The sequence below is a fragment of the Solanum dulcamara genome, chromosome 1 (assembly GCF_947179165.1).
Source record: "Solanum dulcamara chromosome 1, daSolDulc1.2, whole genome shotgun sequence".
Lineage (NCBI taxonomy): Eukaryota > Viridiplantae > Streptophyta > Magnoliopsida > Solanales > Solanaceae > Solanum > Solanum dulcamara.
In genome coordinates this window covers 1,322,121-1,338,915 of record NC_077237.1, presented here as the reverse complement: position 1 = coordinate 1,338,915, position 16,795 = coordinate 1,322,121, and the positions used below count along the sequence as shown (strand labels likewise).

Below are 16,795 nucleotides of genomic sequence, written 5' to 3'. Positions count from 1 at the left end.
TATCATATAAGTCGATTTCAATTTTATCTCGAATTGAAGTGTAATTATTAGTTGATTAATTAAAGTTTATGCTTGTCTACCTAGTATGATCATGTTGATGATGTCTTCTTGTGGGTACTCTTTGTGTATGGTATTATTTTAATTTTCACTCAGAGTTAAATCGAAATCTTGTAGCTCCATGAGTTACGTTTTTGAATTTCAATTATCACTTTTTGATAATTAAAAAATAACAAAACTCTAAATGGTACGTTCTCCTTACTCATTTGTCACTCACAGTATTTGGTTACCTCCATTTGAAAAATAGTTATTGAATTTTAAATGTACTTATAAATATTTTTATTTCAAAATCTAGATTCTTGATCAATGACTCCTTTGATTAGGTTCAATTAATCTCACGTCATTGAACAACAAAATCAATTTCTGAAGACAAGCGAATATTTTATATTTTGCATTGCTTTAATGAAAATTTTAAATCAATATCTTAAGTGTTCACCATCCCACATTGATTCAATGTTAGAATTTTCATGGAAATCCATGGAGTATGAGCAAGGTCTCCCTGCTCTTGACCAGTGGCAGAGTCAGGATTTTGACTAAGGGGGTTCAAAATTTGAAAAAGTAGACACATGAACTAGTCGTATATATACATAAAAAAATTATTGTAACCTAGTATATTGGGTAAACCCCCTAACAACAAGGTGGCTCCGCCACTGCCCTTGACCATATGAAGAATGTTTTATGCGAAAAGAGTGAGGTGCAAGTGTTTATACAGTTATGTTATCCATTGTTCAAGTCTTTCTTTAAAGAGTGTGTCTTATTTGCGGTCATTGACAAGCATAGATGGCTTTCACATCCGCTTCTATTGTGGGTCGGATGAAGGCTTAGTCAATAAATAAATATGGTTTGATTTAGATCACAAATCAAAAGGCGTTCTTCCTTTTTTCAAATTTCATGTCAAATCAAATAATCGTCATAATCATATCGATACCAAAGAGAAATTGAAATGCTGAAACAATATTGAAAAGCCATTTTTTTGTTATACAAAATAAAATAACTGGGAAATTGGTATGGTATAACTTGTATAAAATAATCTCTCAAACCATACCATTAACTTTTAGGTATTGGGAAATTGATGCATGACGTATGACATATGACATATGTTTGAATATGCACAACTATAACTTAATTAATTAATGTTATACACTTTTACTTCATAAATAACTTAACTTTGGAATAAACATATGGCGTGAATAAGCTCTTTCTATTAGAACTAGAAAGGAAACACAAATAACATGAAATTATTTGGTTCTTCATGATTAATTGAACCCCTTCGTTATTAATAAACACAAGTTAAAATTTCCTTTTACTATATGGTAGGTATACTTTGACCTACTATATAGAAATTCTTTTCCATTTTTCTAATATTACCAAGCAGTTGGCTGATTGACATATATCGAATTCCTATGGAAATTATGAAGGAACAAGGTACTCTGATATAGTCATTTGTATTTTCGCAATTGTTCCATTAACAAAACAAGCAAAATTGTTCGTTTATTTTGAAGAGACAATTTTACACTCACTACAAACATACTACTTGCAGACTTGCGACGTCGAATTAGAACCAACAGCTCCTCTATATATCCTCAGGTCCATTGATGTCCTGGAAATAAATGAAACGACATCAGACACCCGAGTTAAATCTAAATCTGGTACATCCGTTAGGTATTCAGATTCGAGTGTATTACCTTGTTTGCAATCACGGCACCATCTGGAATTTCTAGCTTCACTCCGGATTTGGCAGCAACGGTCACTTTCCCCTGTATTGTCAGAAGAAGATGATTCAAGAGGACATTACATTTTCAAACACAAATCAAAAGTAGGATAATGTCATTGGACAGTCGTTAAATGCACGTCAAAGACGAACAAAGTTTTGCTAATTACCTTTAGTGTAACGCCAGATCCGAACCATACATCACCGGTCACCTTCAAGCTATCTAGATCAATGATGCTGGGAATAGACTTGAAACGACCTAAGAAGTTGGCCACCTGAGAAGACAAGACAGTGACTGCATTCAGCTAAATGTCACATAAATCTGCAGCACTAATCTACTTGAAAGAGTTGATGCTAACCTTCTTGAATTCAGGTCCCAACTCGATAGATGGGTTGGATGGATTAGACCTGGCCGGGTTTCGGATGACATAGCCCTCATCAGTCAAGGTGTAAAGATCAGACTGCAAAGATACACAGGTGGATGAGCACACTACAAATCATTTAAGCTCACTGAGGATGTATAGTACTGTAAATCAACGCAATGGCAGATCGTAATTAACCTGAACAAGGAGCAAATCTGAAGTTGCTTTCACTGGAAGGAAACGAGATCGAGGAACATTAGCACCAATTGCCCGGTCAAAGAACTGGTTGAATAAAATGGTAATTAGTAATGCATAGGAACAAACATCACGAAAAAGAGGAACCAAGGCGACAAAAATATCAAGAACAAAGTTGAATACCTTAATCGCAGCACCAGCAGCAGTTTCAAGTTGAAGAACTTTGACTCCGTCCACTTCCTGACAATATATATTGGCTAGATCAGGCACTGACACAAAGTGCTGCAACCTTGGACACATGCTAAACAAGCAGAAACTGATACCTTAGGGTTGGGAATAATCTCCATCTTGAGTGCATCTGCTTCTACAAGTCTTTTAATAGCACTCAGATTCACCCACCTACACAGCAGTGAGGGCTCTCGGTCAGAACATGCTTCATTGACAAGACTGCTGAATAAAGCTTAGAGTAGGTCATAAGAGATAATTAGACTATCTCGACTTACAAGTTGTTGGTGTTGAAAATTTTGAATTTTTCAATTGACTTGAATTCATTGACCTGTACCAAACAAGTGAAAACGGAACATCAAACTAGCCCCCTCTAGGATGAAATGAAAGAATCACATACATCATAGTGTTAAGAGGAAAAATTTCAAATTGGCAAAGAAAAGGTGATGCAACTTCAAACTCATCTTGTTGAATAATACCACCAAATATTGATCTAGGAGAATAAATGAGCATTTGTAACTTGACACTAGCTACATAAAGGAGATGTAGATGGATATATCCATTTCAACAATAGATTCTAGCCCAATTAGAGAACTGTTAACTAAATCGTATTATACTTAGAAACCTGAGTCACTTTCCCGTTTCCATGCCTTCCAACAACACTTAACATATAAATCAGCAAAAGGAAGAACTAAGGAAGAAACAGGAGATACAACTCACATGTTCATCAGGGACTTGTGCTATTTCCAAGAGCTGCAGCACCACAGAAGAGAAGTTTAATAAGAACCTTTTGCAGAAGCAACTCATATATATTATGCAGAAGGCATGCAAGCAGCAGCAAAACTATCCTAAGTCTATTCATAGAGGGTTTCAACCTTTGGCCACCTCTTGGTATAAAACTTGATAAGAAACATAGTCAATTTCTGCATATTAAATCTAAGTTCATGATTATCAACTTGTCATTACAACATTTGTTGACATCGTATTAGAGCCTAACAGCTAAGATCCAGCCTCACCAGGCAGCCCTTTTTTTATCCATTGCATAATCTTCCAAACAGCATCTTGAGAAACATAAATTACCGAGGTTAGGATCAGGTTGTTAGGACCAAAATAATTAGGTGTCATGCGGAAGCTAGCAAAGCAAACCTCGAATGATCGTGAGTAAGAAGACAAACAAGAAATATACCATAAGAGACACAAACATTTAATGTGGTTCGGCCAACTGACCTACGTCCACAAGAGGAGATGAGCAATCCACTATAAATATGAGAGTACAAAATATCGAGAGAAATAACCTCACACAATTCACTCGGAATACAAAGAGGTTCACGCAAGTGTTAATGTAACACTTGTGTCTCACCGTTTCTCCCACTACCCAAAACTCTCAAAGCCCCTAGGATTACATTGTGAATGTTACTATGTTAGAACGAATAAACCTCTATTTAGATAGTCATAACCATTTCCCTATAAGAAAAAAGGACTAGCCAAATATGGAGACTTTATAGTTTTCTTTTTAGGAAAAGAAAAATCCAATTATACTAGGAAAGTCAGGGCAAACACCCAACGCAGGTCTTATATACTAATGGAAGAGTCTACAATAAAACATGAACTCTACTTTTTAGGAGAGCGGAGAAAAAGGATTTCTCGCGAACTCACAGCATAGTGTGCAAATTTAAACTTCGGTTCTTTCTATTAGGATCCCTAAAAAGAATAGTGCCTCAAACAAAATTTCTTAGCACAATTACTTCCTCTCATCCCACCCAGAGTTCATGGACAGATTTATCCACCCCAGCTAACCCATGCTTCTCATTTCGAAGTCGAGATATACTGAAAATTGGCAATATCCCTAAATTGTTAATAAGCTCACTAATCTCTACCACAAAGTAACAGGGTTTCTCCTTAAGTGTACTTTTTTTTTTAACAATCTTCAGTTACGTGGAGTGCCCATGCTGTAAGAACTAACAAATGCTACATTTGACAACAATCCCATATTTCCATAAGAAAAATCGTACCATTGTGATACGACGACTCCTTAACTGACTTACTCTGGAAGAAAATCTAGACAAGCATGTGGAGATAATCCATCTTAGTTTCTTTGTTTTAAATAGGATAATGAAATATCTAAGCAGTAGTTATCTATAGTAGTTATAAGCAGCAGTTATCTACAGCAGCAACTGTTTCTCTGTGTTGGGAGTTATCTTTATGTTTAGTATAAATATATGTATCTAGGAGAATTCTGGAGAAGAAAAGGATTATCATTATCTTTGTATCTGGAGATTTGTCCACTTCATACGGACATAATTATTGATTAATGCAGTGTTTAAGATCCTTGCACTTTATTTAACCAGTAAAGTTTCATTCTCATCTAGTTTTCATCCTGGTTTCTATCACACTGGCTCAGCCATAAACTGCCTGCGCAATGTCCAGCGTCAAAAGGGGGAAAAAGAAAAATGACTAACTTAGAGCAATAGGTCCTTCCGTATGTATATTGCAAAGGACTAGGAGCAAGCACGCTGCCAAGATATTGCATCATGATGAAGCACCACCGAGGGAACTATATTCACTTTGCAGATACTGTCCTTCCACGGGCCCACATGCAATCTTGGGAGGTAGCAATATGAAGGGTCAGAACATAAATTGTGACTTCAGACCCTCTCCAATAGACATACACAGTAGTTCAAGTGATGTAGACCAAATCTAGGTAGTAGTACTTATTTGTAGGTTGTTTTCAACAAGTCTATATCCAACAGATGATACATAGACAGGAATTGCAACTATACTTCAGAAGTAAGAATCTAAAACCGCAGATAAACTCAATTACCTGTACTTTTCCTTCATATGAGATTAAGGTGCCACCTTTGACATCAGCTAAAGTTTTGGGAGTAACCTGAAATACTCATCAAGCTGTGAAATTGCAGAAAGTAGATACTGGTTTCACCTAGGAAGATGCAGTTTCAAAATGACAGTATCAAGTCAGTACCTCCATGCAATACTCATTTTTGTTTAGGATCAAATGATTAAGGATTTCTGCAATGACAAATTAAGGAAAAGACGATGCACTTTTCAAGGCAATTGAGAATAGCCTTAGTGTCAAAACCTTCTTCATGATTGAGATGTTATTAAATGCACATAAAAGCACTGTAGTTTCTTCAACAATGCAAAACCATAGCAAGGATACTCAAATCAACAATGGCGCCCAAGTTATCTGAATTTGCAACAAAGACATATTCCTTGCCCTGTGGAAGATTAAAATATAATAATTAATAGGCAATATTTCACACAGACGGTAAATGTAAAAAAGGCCGCCAAAACGCCTTCATAAACAGAAGAAGACAATGTTATGAGCAGCAAACCTTTGCTAGTAGTGCATCAAGCTTTCCACTATTCATCAAAGAAGGGAAAACATCACCATGACCTGGAGGGTACCTATACATGAGCAATGTACATTAGCCAAGTGAATATAAATGTTATATCTACAAAAGGACTACAAAAGATGGACAAGGAATCATAATTCTTAAAGTCTGCTCGACTGGATATACTGTTTGAAGAAAGCAATTCAACAAAGTAAACCCATGAAACAGACAGCTTTACCAAACAATTTTGGCTCACAACAGTAATTACCAGCATTCTGGTTATCATTCTTGAAGTAGAAAAGATAGTACATAAACATAGAGACAAGAAATTAAACACAGCTAAATGAAGATAATTTTCGTTATCAGTTCAGGTCACTCAGTTCAACATAACGATGATAACCCGCCCAATTGCTAACAAAAGAAACAGCAAAAATTTAGATCTAATTATTTCTCAATAAAATGATCCATATCTAATTTGTTTCAGATTATAAGAAGAGAGGATGAAACTTTGTTATTATAACTCAACAGAGAGCCCAATAGCTTACATATTCCAGAACTTGAATTAAGACTCATTTTTAAAAGAGAAAAAATCACCAGGAAGACCAAATCTTAAACTGTCAATTACCATCCATCTTTTCCAGAATTGCCTTTGCATGGAAGTGGGGCAAAGTCTTCCGTAACCAGGCGAGGGTACTGGCTCTGTAAATATTTAACAGAAAACGTTAAAATCTCTCTTTACAAATCCAAAACTTTTCCCATGCAGATACAAGCTGTAGATACTTGATATCACTGATGATTAGTTACACTGACCTGATTGAATGTATGAATATCAATGTTTGAGTTCGCATATTTTTCTACAATCTACATAGAGAATGCAATGGTAAGAAGTTGTGTGCTTAGACAAACAGGAAAACTTAACCGTGGAAGAGAACACATCAAAGATATATAATTTCACCTTCAGTGTATCATCATGGGTGTTGAATGAATTCATCAAAAGCAGGGGAACACTGCATCCGAACTTGGCATTGAGGGCCTACAGAACAAGAGTTAATCAGTGAAAAGTGGAACACCATGACAGATTAGCATGTTCCATTAATATGCAGGTACCTCAATTTGTTTGACAATCAAGTCAAGGAATGTCAAACCATTACGAACTTCAATAACTGATCTGCATTAGAAAAAAAAAACTTCAAAATTTCTGCATCTTATAAGATAAACCAAAATGCAAGCACTTTTTTTTTAAATGGATCATCTCCGTATGCAGTTGCAAGTTTCTGAAAGCTAATATTTCAGACAATAGAAGAAAGGCCAAGTCTTCCCAACTTTTAATTTCTCTCTAGCTTCAAGCATACAAATGCTTCAAAAAATATATGCAAGGGGAAACACATTTGCTGGAGTCACATTATATTTATTTACAGCATGACACAGGAGGATAGATCCTGGCCTCCGACAAGTGAGCTGAATGATTGAATCTGATCTAATTACAAGATAAGTAGCCACAAATCATCTTAATTTTACTACTATCTGAGTTCCTAAAACTAAAAGGCAACACAAGCAGCAAATTTGTATAGTAGGAGTATCTGTTTTATAGTATTCCAACCCCCACCAAATTCGAGTGGTGATTAGATCACATAAAGGTTGAAGATGCCCCCCATCAGCCAGAATATGTAACTTCAAGAATACCCAAGCATATTGCTTTAATAGTCTCCCCTGATGAATGCACTAGCATGAACAAACTGGAAATAACATAAGCAAAGTATCATGCGCTAACAGCTCATACACAACTTAGAAATTTTCAGGTTCCCAGAAAACGAGTCTAAAAACCAGCATCAGATGAAAAAAAAAAGAAGACATAGAAGGATGAGTAAAACACACTGGATCCACCAAGACTAACGCCAATAAAGCAAGCTTAATGAAGTCACAGTTGCAATGTACTCTGTTTTCCAATACATTTCAAACCAAAAATTGGCTAGAAAAAAACTGCAAATACATACTTGGGACCAGTGCATCCCATTGTTGTTCCCAAGCCTCCATTGAGCTTCAGGACAACAAGTTTGTCCAAAAGCTTCTTAGTCTCCGCGGGATCTGCAATGATCAAGATAATCAAACTTCTCGAGAAAAACATTCAAATCGATCTAATACTAAATAATCCGTTCTGACACTTGTTGATTATGATATGACAGAACACAAGAATATAAACTTTAGATAATACTGTGCAAATACCTTCAGAAAGAGGTGCTAACTTGTCATAAGGCACCACCACCTCATCAGTTGGCGTCTGGATCTTACTCCAGTCAATGTGTTGTGCTTCTCCACTACGATTCCAAAATGCCACAACAGATCAACAATCAATAACCAAAACTAAATCATACAAAAAAATCAAAAATCTGAAGTGATTCGCAATTTTCGAGCTACAAAACTAACTTGATCTGCAAAAGCTCGGAAATTTATGTAAATTTTGCACACGCACACACATTATATACAAACTAACTTGATCCGCAAAAGCTTGGATCTTTATGTAAATTTTGCACACACACTATAAACAAACTAGCTTGATCTACAAAAGCTCGGATCTTTTTGTAAATTTTGCACACACACACTATAGACAAACTAACTTGATCTACAAAAGCTTGGATCTTTATGTAAATCTTGCACACGCACACACGCTATATACGAACTAACTTCATCTACAAAAGCTCAGATATTCATGTACATTTTGCACACACACTGTATACAAACTAACTTGATCTGCAAAAGCTCGGATTTTCATGTACATTCTGCGCACACACACTATAAACAAACTAACTTGATTTGCAAAAGCTCGGGTATTTATGTATATTTTGCACACACACACTATACAAACTAACTTGATCTGCAAAAGCTCGGAAATTTTTTACGCAATTTTTGGGTGCAAAACACTACAAATCATCAACTGACCAACAACAACTTCATATCAAGTAACTATTCAGCATTAAATCACATCAAAAAGCTGATATATTACATTTCTCTTCACTACTCTTTACTCCAGTCAATGTGTTACACTTCACCACTACGATTCCCCAATGCCACAACAGATCAACAGTCAATAAAAAGCAAAAATGAAGTGATTCGCACTTTTTGAGCTACAAACTAACTTGATCTGCGAAAACTCGCAAATTATGAGAAAACACTGCAAATCAACAATAATCTCAAATCACGCAGCATTAGAAATACATCAAAAAGCTGATAGCTCCAAAAACTATTAACTGTACCTTAGATAGCGACCGACAAGGTTAATAAATCCAGATTTCTCATTTTCACTGCGCCAAAAAAAATCAAAAAATTAAAATCAGTATCTGGATCCAAAACAACTTAATTCTATCACCAAATCAGTAACAAAACAGCACTGGAAATGGATAAATTCGCAAAAAAACAAGAAGATGAGAAGTTACCTGATTTGGTTCAGACCGGCGACTGCAGATTTGAGATTGTTGAGCTTTTCGGTATCAGCAGGAGAGAGAGTAGCAGCAGCCATAGCGAAGAAGATTGCGATTTACAGAGAGAGAACCCGAAAGTTCTCTAAGAGCGTGAAATAGAAGCAAATGGAAAAAGAGAGTAAGCAGAGGAGTGATAGACAGTGTGTGAATGAAGAGGGAAAGTGGACAAGTATTTATATGGTAACAGTAAAACGTTTTCTAACAAAGACGATTTTAATTTATATTTAAATAAAAAATATTGAGGTTAAAAAAATAATTGATCTTTTTCTTTAATAAAAATGACTTTAATCTGTGTTCAAATTAAAAAAAATTGAGGTTGAAAAAATAATTGATCTTTTTCTTTAATAAAGAAGACTTTAATATGTGTTCAAATAAAAAATAATTGATCTTTTGAAATATGAGATATTGAAAATTTATAGAGAGAATAATATTATGTAATAATATATTTTAATATGAATATTAGTGATTGCTTTTGTGATTCAAATTCATAATATAGAGATAGTTTTATAATTGATTTAAGACTCCCTTTCATGTTATATACATTCTTAGGTCTTAGCCATGTATAGAAAAATTTAAATCAGCATATTTAATTCACTTACAACAGGTAATAAAATTTGATAGCAAACTTGATATCGTTATCTTAAAAATATAAAAATAACTTTTTATTAAATTAATTTAAATATGTAAAAAAAAAAAATGATCCTTTGAAATGTGCTGATTGTAGAGAGAATAATGTGTAAAAAGTGGATGGTATTTGAAAAAACAATTGGCACCTAATAGAGGAAAATAGCTTCTTAATAAAAGTGATTACATACCTTTGTTTCACACGGAAAGAATTTTGAGGTTGAGAAAACAATTGGCCCTTTGAAACATGTATTGAAATATTAAAAAGTTATAGAGAGGATAATATTTTGCGATCATCTTCGATATTTAAAAAGAGTCGTACTTCACAAAAAATATAATATAAATGATCTAGAAATTAATGGTTATCTTCATGATTTGAATGCATAACACAATATTGCTTTAAAGCTCACTGTTACATTATATACACCGGTAATATATAGCCTTTGTAAATCATCATATTAAATTCACTTACAACAATAAATAAATTTTGATAGCTGATAATTAAATAAATTTAATAATATATAAAAATGTTTATATCTTTAATACATATAATTTAACATTTTATTTTTAATAAAATGTCATGTTCGAATTGGAAGAATTTTGAGGTTGAAAAAAGTGATTGATCCTTTGAAACATGTTGAGATATTGAAAAGTTCTAGAGAAACCAATGTATAAAATAGAATGGTATTTGAAAAACAGTTGGCACCTAATAGAGAAAAATTGCTTCTTAATAAAGGCAATTAAAAAATTAAGATTGAATGAGCAATTGATTCTTTGAAACATGTATTAGAGATATTGAATAGTTATGGAGAGAATAATATCTTGCAATCATGTCACCTTCAAAGAGTGTGGTATAAATCATCTACCATAATATAAATATTAATGATTATTTTCATAATTCAAATTTATAAAATAGAAATACTTTTATGATTAATTCAAGACTCTCCTTCACATTATATACATTATTAGTCAAGTATAAAATTTTCAAATCATCATATTAAATTCACTTACGATAATAAATAAATTTCTTTAGAAAACTTGGTACAGTTATCTAAAAAATATAAAAATAATATGTTATAACTTGATACAATTATCTTAAAATCGTCTTTCTATATTTGAGATAAAAATAAAATTCGATTTTTCTCAAATCATTTTATAAGACCATCAAATATGTCCTAAAGAAAAAAGAATATGCGCAGGAATAAACTTGGGAGTGGGGCCCGATTGTGTTTTTCTAATATAATAGTACAAACTTTATGTGTAAATTAAATTAGTCTGAGAGTTTTCAAAAGGTCTACATAAAACAACAGAAAACTTTGGGGGTTGACTAATCTGAATCTGAGTACGGAGTAAAAGCGAAATATCTTCTCTCAATTTTTGAATGAATTTTTAAAAAATACATATGCAAGAAGAAAAATAGAATAATAGCAAAAGCATGAACTATTTTGTTCATGAATAATGATAAGATAAATAATATTCATTTCTTCTTAATCAGAAGTTTTTTATTCGAGCTTTAGAAATAGAAAATATCTTAATAGAGAGGATCTTCCCCTTCTAACGAATCTTATAGGGCAAAAATTTAAATTAATTGGTACTTAAAAATACATATATCAAATTTTGAATAGAAAATAAAAAACCAAAAAAAAAAGAGAAAAAAACACAAGATAAGAGTTGATAATTCTAAAACACTAGTATAACATACGTTTTCATGTGGTGGGGAAAAAGTTTTCATAGCTAAAAATGTAAAGACAAATCTATCTTAGTAGCTATCAAATGATTTGTCTGTTTTTAACAAATTCTTTGAACTTGACAATGATGTTGCCAGCTTCTTGATTCTCTAAGAATCCAAGTTACATAAGGTTTAATTTTGAGGTTTGAACAATCAAGCATAGACTCAAGTAGAAAGGTTGAGATTTTACCAACAACAACAAAGTGTGTTTAATACGACTGAAATTATTGTAAAATTTATTTTCCGCTCATAAAGGAAAGAAGTCATTTTCTTCCTTTTAAGGCGAAATGTTTCCCTCCCCAATCATTGTCCTCATTTTCATCTCTATCTCTACAAGGCAAAGATAAAGTATGCATGCACTTTATTCTTTTTTGTTGTTGTAATGCAAAATGATTCCGATAAAAAAGACTTTTATTGTTTATCACTTCCTTGTGAATTTTTTCCCAAGTCACTTTTCTCCTACCAAATACTATGTTATTTGAATTTACTTAAATTTTCAATATCAAGGGTTGTACCTTATGGATTATACAGATTTCGATATTGTACTTGTTATGACTGTTTGTACCTTGAACTAGGATTAATTCAACAATTGAAATAAAAAATAAAATTTTTAAAAAAAGATCCGGGGCTCGGTTCTACTCAAACGGGCAAACCCCAAGTACTAACCATGTATCGGGCTTATTCATATTCATAGTACATCTCGACAAACACATTTTGGGTTTCTTACTATATCTGGCTGGCCTGAGAAAAATGCACAATTAGCAGGTAATAGGACCATTATCAAAGCATAGCTGCATAATAAAATATTCCTATTAGACACTTTCGGTTCAAATTTTGAAAAAACTTTTATGTATGTCTTCAAATTATCATTATGTAAATAAATTAACCACTTAAAATATATCAGTTCCACTGGCAGTTCAAAACCTTATACCAGAAGGTATGAAGAGACAAAAACGAAGGTGCATTGAGTTCAAAGTACTTAACAAGTCAAACTGAAGAAAACACAACCCCCTCGCTTTTTCCTTCTAATAAGCAAAAATAATGCACAACTTTACACCTCCCAATCCATCTCCAATGAACACAAAAATAGGAAAAGATGAGACCCTTTATCATAGGCCATAGCAGCATCTAACAGATGCCTTCTACTTTCTACAAAGAGAGAGACTATGTCCAAATGAAAAGAAGAATCGGATACTAGCGAAAACCATAACCAGAGTTCATATAAGGAATCCAATACTTTTGGGAGTGGACTCAAAAATTTTGATCCAGTTAAAAATGCAAAGCCAAAATTGCCTCTCGTCCTGTACATCTTGTCCATTTAGTTCTGGGAATGTGAACAGAATGTCGGTGGCTACTTGAAGCCGGAAATGTCAAACAACTCCATGAACCTCAGATCTGATACTCTAGCTTTCTCAGCAGCATACCTTTGGTACTCATCAAAAATTGAGGTGAGGCACCATTTCTGTAATTTTCTGAGGCACCCCACAAGGCTACCAGTTCGGTGCTGCATAATTTACCACGCAAGACATAAATGGTGGTCAGGAATGTTGTGTGAAGATTCATGTAAGAAGAAAGCCAGAATTTTAAACACAGACAAACGAAGGACTACCTTTCCTCTTTTGCAGTGAATTAACAGAGGGCGGTTCTTTTCATCTACAAGAAGAATCGAGTGAAATTGTAATACAGAAAGTATTTAGCAAAACTAGTGGACAGAAAACTAAAGCAAGACAAAATAAAATGCAACCTTTCATACTTACCAAGGACAACCCTCAAAGCTTCCCTTATTGTTTCCTCTGGGATGTTGACCAATGGTGGCTCCTGCATTGAGAAATAGTCGAGTACTAATCAACATGAAACTTTTTTGCTTCATATCAACAACTAGAAAGAAATGTTCCCTATTTACCCGTAGATGATTGCAAAGAAACAACTATAAAAACATTCACATACACGGTTTGCACAATCATATGAAATTTCTAAATATCTACAAGCAAATAGCACAATATTCATATATGTTGCTACTAATGTTTGTAGTATGTGTACCTTCCGGTATAGATTGCAACCATGTTAGTACTTTGTTTAAATTTCAAACCATCTCCATAATAGAAAGATGTCTTTTCACTTGACCAACAGCTTCAGATATCCGGATACAATGTGGTAAAGTTGTTACAGGACAAGAATAGACATGGACGTTTTTTATTCACCAATCACGCTTCGGTGGAGGAGACAAAGATAAACCAAAAAGATTAGCGTAGCTTTGTCCAGCATTCACACAGCAAAGAGAAATCATAGCTAGAACATGACGATTAAAAACCAAAAGCATAGAAAAGGGTATGACAAATACAATGGTTTCCAAGTTGAATAGGCAACAATTTGACTTCCTCTAAGACTGTTCAACATAGAAGGTAAGAAAATCATCTAGTGATCTTCCTAGTTTAGCAATCCAATTAGTTGGGATATGCAAAATTTGGATAGTCGGACAGCTAATATGACCTGCTTCTGGTGAATCCGAAAAGAATGCAATTAAATATTGCTAGTGGATGAATCTCTCTATTTCCTACACACCAGTTGGATGATTTTCTCCAAGCAAGTGCACAGCTCCAACAGGATCAACTACTAGAATGTACCTATTCTCACTTAAAATCTGGAAATTGGATAATCTTTCTTCAGACTTTGAGAAACCACAAGAAACTCCCTACGTCCTCCCCTCTCTTGGGTTATGAATTATTTTCGTTGCAGCATTACCTGTATTGCACCACCACCGAAACCAGTTGGTTCATGCATCGGGAACAGAAGAAAACTAAAAGCTAAAAATAAATAGAAGAAAGACAAAATAAGTGCTAATAATGATCAAGTAGCACCAATTGCAGCAGGCCCTTATGAAGTATGAACTGCGACAAGTAATGCTGAGTAGTGGCTAAGAAGGAAGCTGTAGCTGTACTCGCATTTTTTTGTAAAAACAAAGTGTTATAATTTAAGAGGGAGAGGCACTTTAAGAACTAGATCCTTGAGAGAATCATAGAAAAAACACAGCATGAGGTTGTAGGTGACAAGCCCCATGGTGAAAGACTTTTAACCTATTATAGGTCTGCAGCTATCTGAAACCTAAACACATCGCATGCTTTCATGTTCTTTAGTCCTACTATCTCATACAAAACTATCTCAACTCACACTTGATGAATATAAACATGTGAAAAACTTGCAGACGGTTTTGAACAAGAGCATATTTTGAGCCATGCAACCAAAAGTACAGGTTTAATATTCTGACATGACATATACTGTGAGTCAAAGACAGGATGGCTAGATAATAGTTCTCTTGCACAACAACTAAAGGAGAAATTAAGGGTCTGTGACTATTCCAACTTACAACCAAATGAATAAAAATATCGTAGACCACAAAAGTTTATAACCTCATCTCCTACAAATTAATACCACAAAACCTTTTGACTTTGGTCCTTGAAGAAAGATGTCTCCTAATTCCAGTTTTAGTAAAGAAACTAATGGTTAATCCCTTTCCTATTATACAAAATCGGAATAACTTCAAACATGGAATAATTAAGGATGAGAACAAGTAAGTATTCAATGCCAATAAATAGACTTCTTCTTGATAACCAGTCAACTAACTCCCATTTTTACTTTCTTTTATAGCTAGAAAACAAGTCAATTAACTAATTAGAGAGCAAAAACAATGTGTTTTCACCATCATCCGACATAAGGAAATGGAGCGAATAAAAGCATTACTTTTTTTTTTGGATAAGTCAAACAATTTCCATAATATCACACCTAGTTGGTATTACAAAAATGGACAACATAGTGTATAGTTAGCTAATCCTCAGTCCGTTGCCAAACTTTCCCAATTGATTTAGTCCAAACTTCAAATAAAGCCTTTCTGGTAATGCTTTACAACTTGTAAGGATCAATTGGAATAGTTTGGCAAAGGACTGAGGATAAGCTAAGAATACACTACGTTATACATTTTCGTAATACCAACTAGGCGCATGATACACTAGAAATTCTTTGACTTATCCAAAAAGTAATGGTTTGCAACAGCTTCCTGCACAGAAAAATCAGATCCTGATCACATAGCTCATGACATCAACCACAACAAAAATGCTTCTTTTTTTTTTTTTGAGACAAATCAATCGCATGATCGTAACATTGTATATCATACTGATATTGAGGCATATATCACGGAAAATAACCTCAACCTTGGATCCTTCAATGGCGAACTGTAAAAGCCGAATTCCATTCGCATTAAGAAACTCCACATTAGCTTCAGGATATGGCTCTGGACACAAATATCTACACACAAAATACGCAAACAAACAAAATGAATAATAAAAACGAAACTTCAAGTAACGAACAGATCGATCGCACGATCAAACTCACTCACATGATTGAGCGAAGGCCTAGGGTTTGTAAGAAGGCGAAGTTAACAGTATCAGGGAAACCAGACCGGAAAACACCGTAATCAACCATAGCGAAATTGAGAGGCGGTACGAGAAGTCCTTCACCATCTAATGCCGGAGAATAACTCACCGGCGGTGAACCGTCGTCGTCGGTGCCGGATTTTAAGATCGGATGACACGTGGATCGTTCGCCGTTCTCCAATCGCATTGCTGCTGTGGCGCCAAATTACGTATTTGATTAGGAATTGAAAAATGTATAGTATATATAAAATGTGAATTTTGATTCTATGGAATCTTTTGGGATCTTCGGCCTTTTATAGAGGTTAGGGCCGGCTGCTAAATTGCGCCGCCTGTTTACCGGGTGAAGGTTTAGATGGATGGAATAAGAAGGGAAAATAAACAAAAAATATTTTATTACATGCTAAATTAGATAATTTATATGAACCGATAGCATAACATTAATGATATATATAACTCGATAGTATAATGAAGAAAAATATTTTAAAAATCAATAGTAGAGAATAGAGGCAGGGCTAAGCATAATTAAGGGGTTCATCTAATTCTCATTCGATGAAAACTTACATTATTTATATATTATTAAAAATATTATTTATATATATAAAATAGATGCTGATCATTTCAACTTCTTTTAAAAAA

General features: G+C 34.1%; 2 protein-coding genes across 3 annotated transcripts; both read right to left on the bottom strand.

Moving 5' to 3' along the window:
- Window positions 1-1,432: 1,432 nt before the first annotated feature.
- LOC129896306 (UTP--glucose-1-phosphate uridylyltransferase) lies at window positions 1,433-9,536 on the bottom strand. The gene is made up of 21 exons (XM_055972171.1): window positions 9,335-9,536; window positions 9,155-9,202; window positions 8,127-8,218; window positions 7,898-7,988; window positions 7,011-7,071; window positions 6,859-6,936; window positions 6,714-6,764; window positions 6,529-6,602; window positions 5,904-5,976; window positions 5,729-5,786; window positions 5,531-5,577; window positions 5,372-5,437; window positions 3,271-3,303; window positions 2,829-2,881; window positions 2,649-2,724; window positions 2,509-2,565; window positions 2,329-2,412; window positions 2,128-2,229; window positions 1,939-2,043; window positions 1,743-1,814; window positions 1,433-1,657 (listed from the first exon to the last, which is right to left on the bottom strand). The coding sequence occupies exons 1-21, from the start codon at window positions 9,415-9,417 to the stop codon at window positions 1,631-1,633; spliced, it is 1,431 nt and encodes a 476-aa protein (XP_055828146.1). The 5' UTR covers window positions 9,418-9,536; the 3' UTR covers window positions 1,433-1,630.
- A 3,136-nt stretch (window positions 9,537-12,672) lies between these two features.
- LOC129896289 (tyrosine-protein phosphatase DSP1-like) lies at window positions 12,673-16,552 on the bottom strand. Of its 2 annotated transcripts, none has more exons than XM_055972152.1 (5): window positions 16,123-16,552; window positions 15,932-16,031; window positions 13,490-13,550; window positions 13,342-13,385; window positions 12,673-13,236 (listed from the first exon to the last, which is right to left on the bottom strand). In XM_055972152.1, exons 1-5 carry the CDS (start codon window positions 16,344-16,346, stop codon window positions 13,084-13,086), a joined length of 582 nt encoding a protein of 193 aa, XP_055828127.1. In that variant the 5' UTR covers window positions 16,347-16,552; the 3' UTR covers window positions 12,673-13,083. The 2 variants fall into 2 exon arrangements, with proteins under 2 accessions (XP_055828127.1, XP_055828134.1); XM_055972159.1 differs by having other exon boundaries at window positions 15,938-16,031; window positions 16,123-16,547.
- Between the last annotated feature and the right edge of the window lie 243 nt (window positions 16,553-16,795).

What these genes read in the sequence shown, in the direction of transcription:
- LOC129896289 (XM_055972152.1), bottom strand. Translation starts at nt 16,346, where the DNA reads ATGCGATTGGAGAACGGCGAACGATCCACGTGTCATCCGATCTTAAAA. An exon ending in CTAGGCCTTCGCTCAATCAT is followed by an intron (nt 16,032 to 16,122) that starts GTGAGTGAGTTT and finishes TTTTGTGTGTAG; the next exon opens with ATATTTGTGTCCAGAGCCAT. An exon ending in AGCTTTGAGGGTTGTCCTTG is followed by an intron (nt 13,386 to 13,489) that starts GTAAGTATGAAA and finishes TTCTTCTTGTAG; the next exon opens with ATGAAAAGAACCGCCCTCTG.
- LOC129896306 (XM_055972171.1), bottom strand. Translation starts at nt 9,417, where the DNA reads ATGGCTGCTGCTACTCTCTCTCCTGCTGATACCGAAAAGCTCAACAAT. An exon ending in ATATTCATACATTCAATCAG is followed by an intron (nt 6,603 to 6,713) that starts GTCAGTGTAACT and finishes AAATATTTACAG; the next exon opens with AGCCAGTACCCTCGCCTGGT. An exon ending in AAAATGAGTATTGCATGGAG is followed by an intron (nt 5,438 to 5,530) that starts GTACTGACTTGA and finishes TGAGTATTTCAG; the next exon opens with GTTACTCCCAAAACTTTAGC.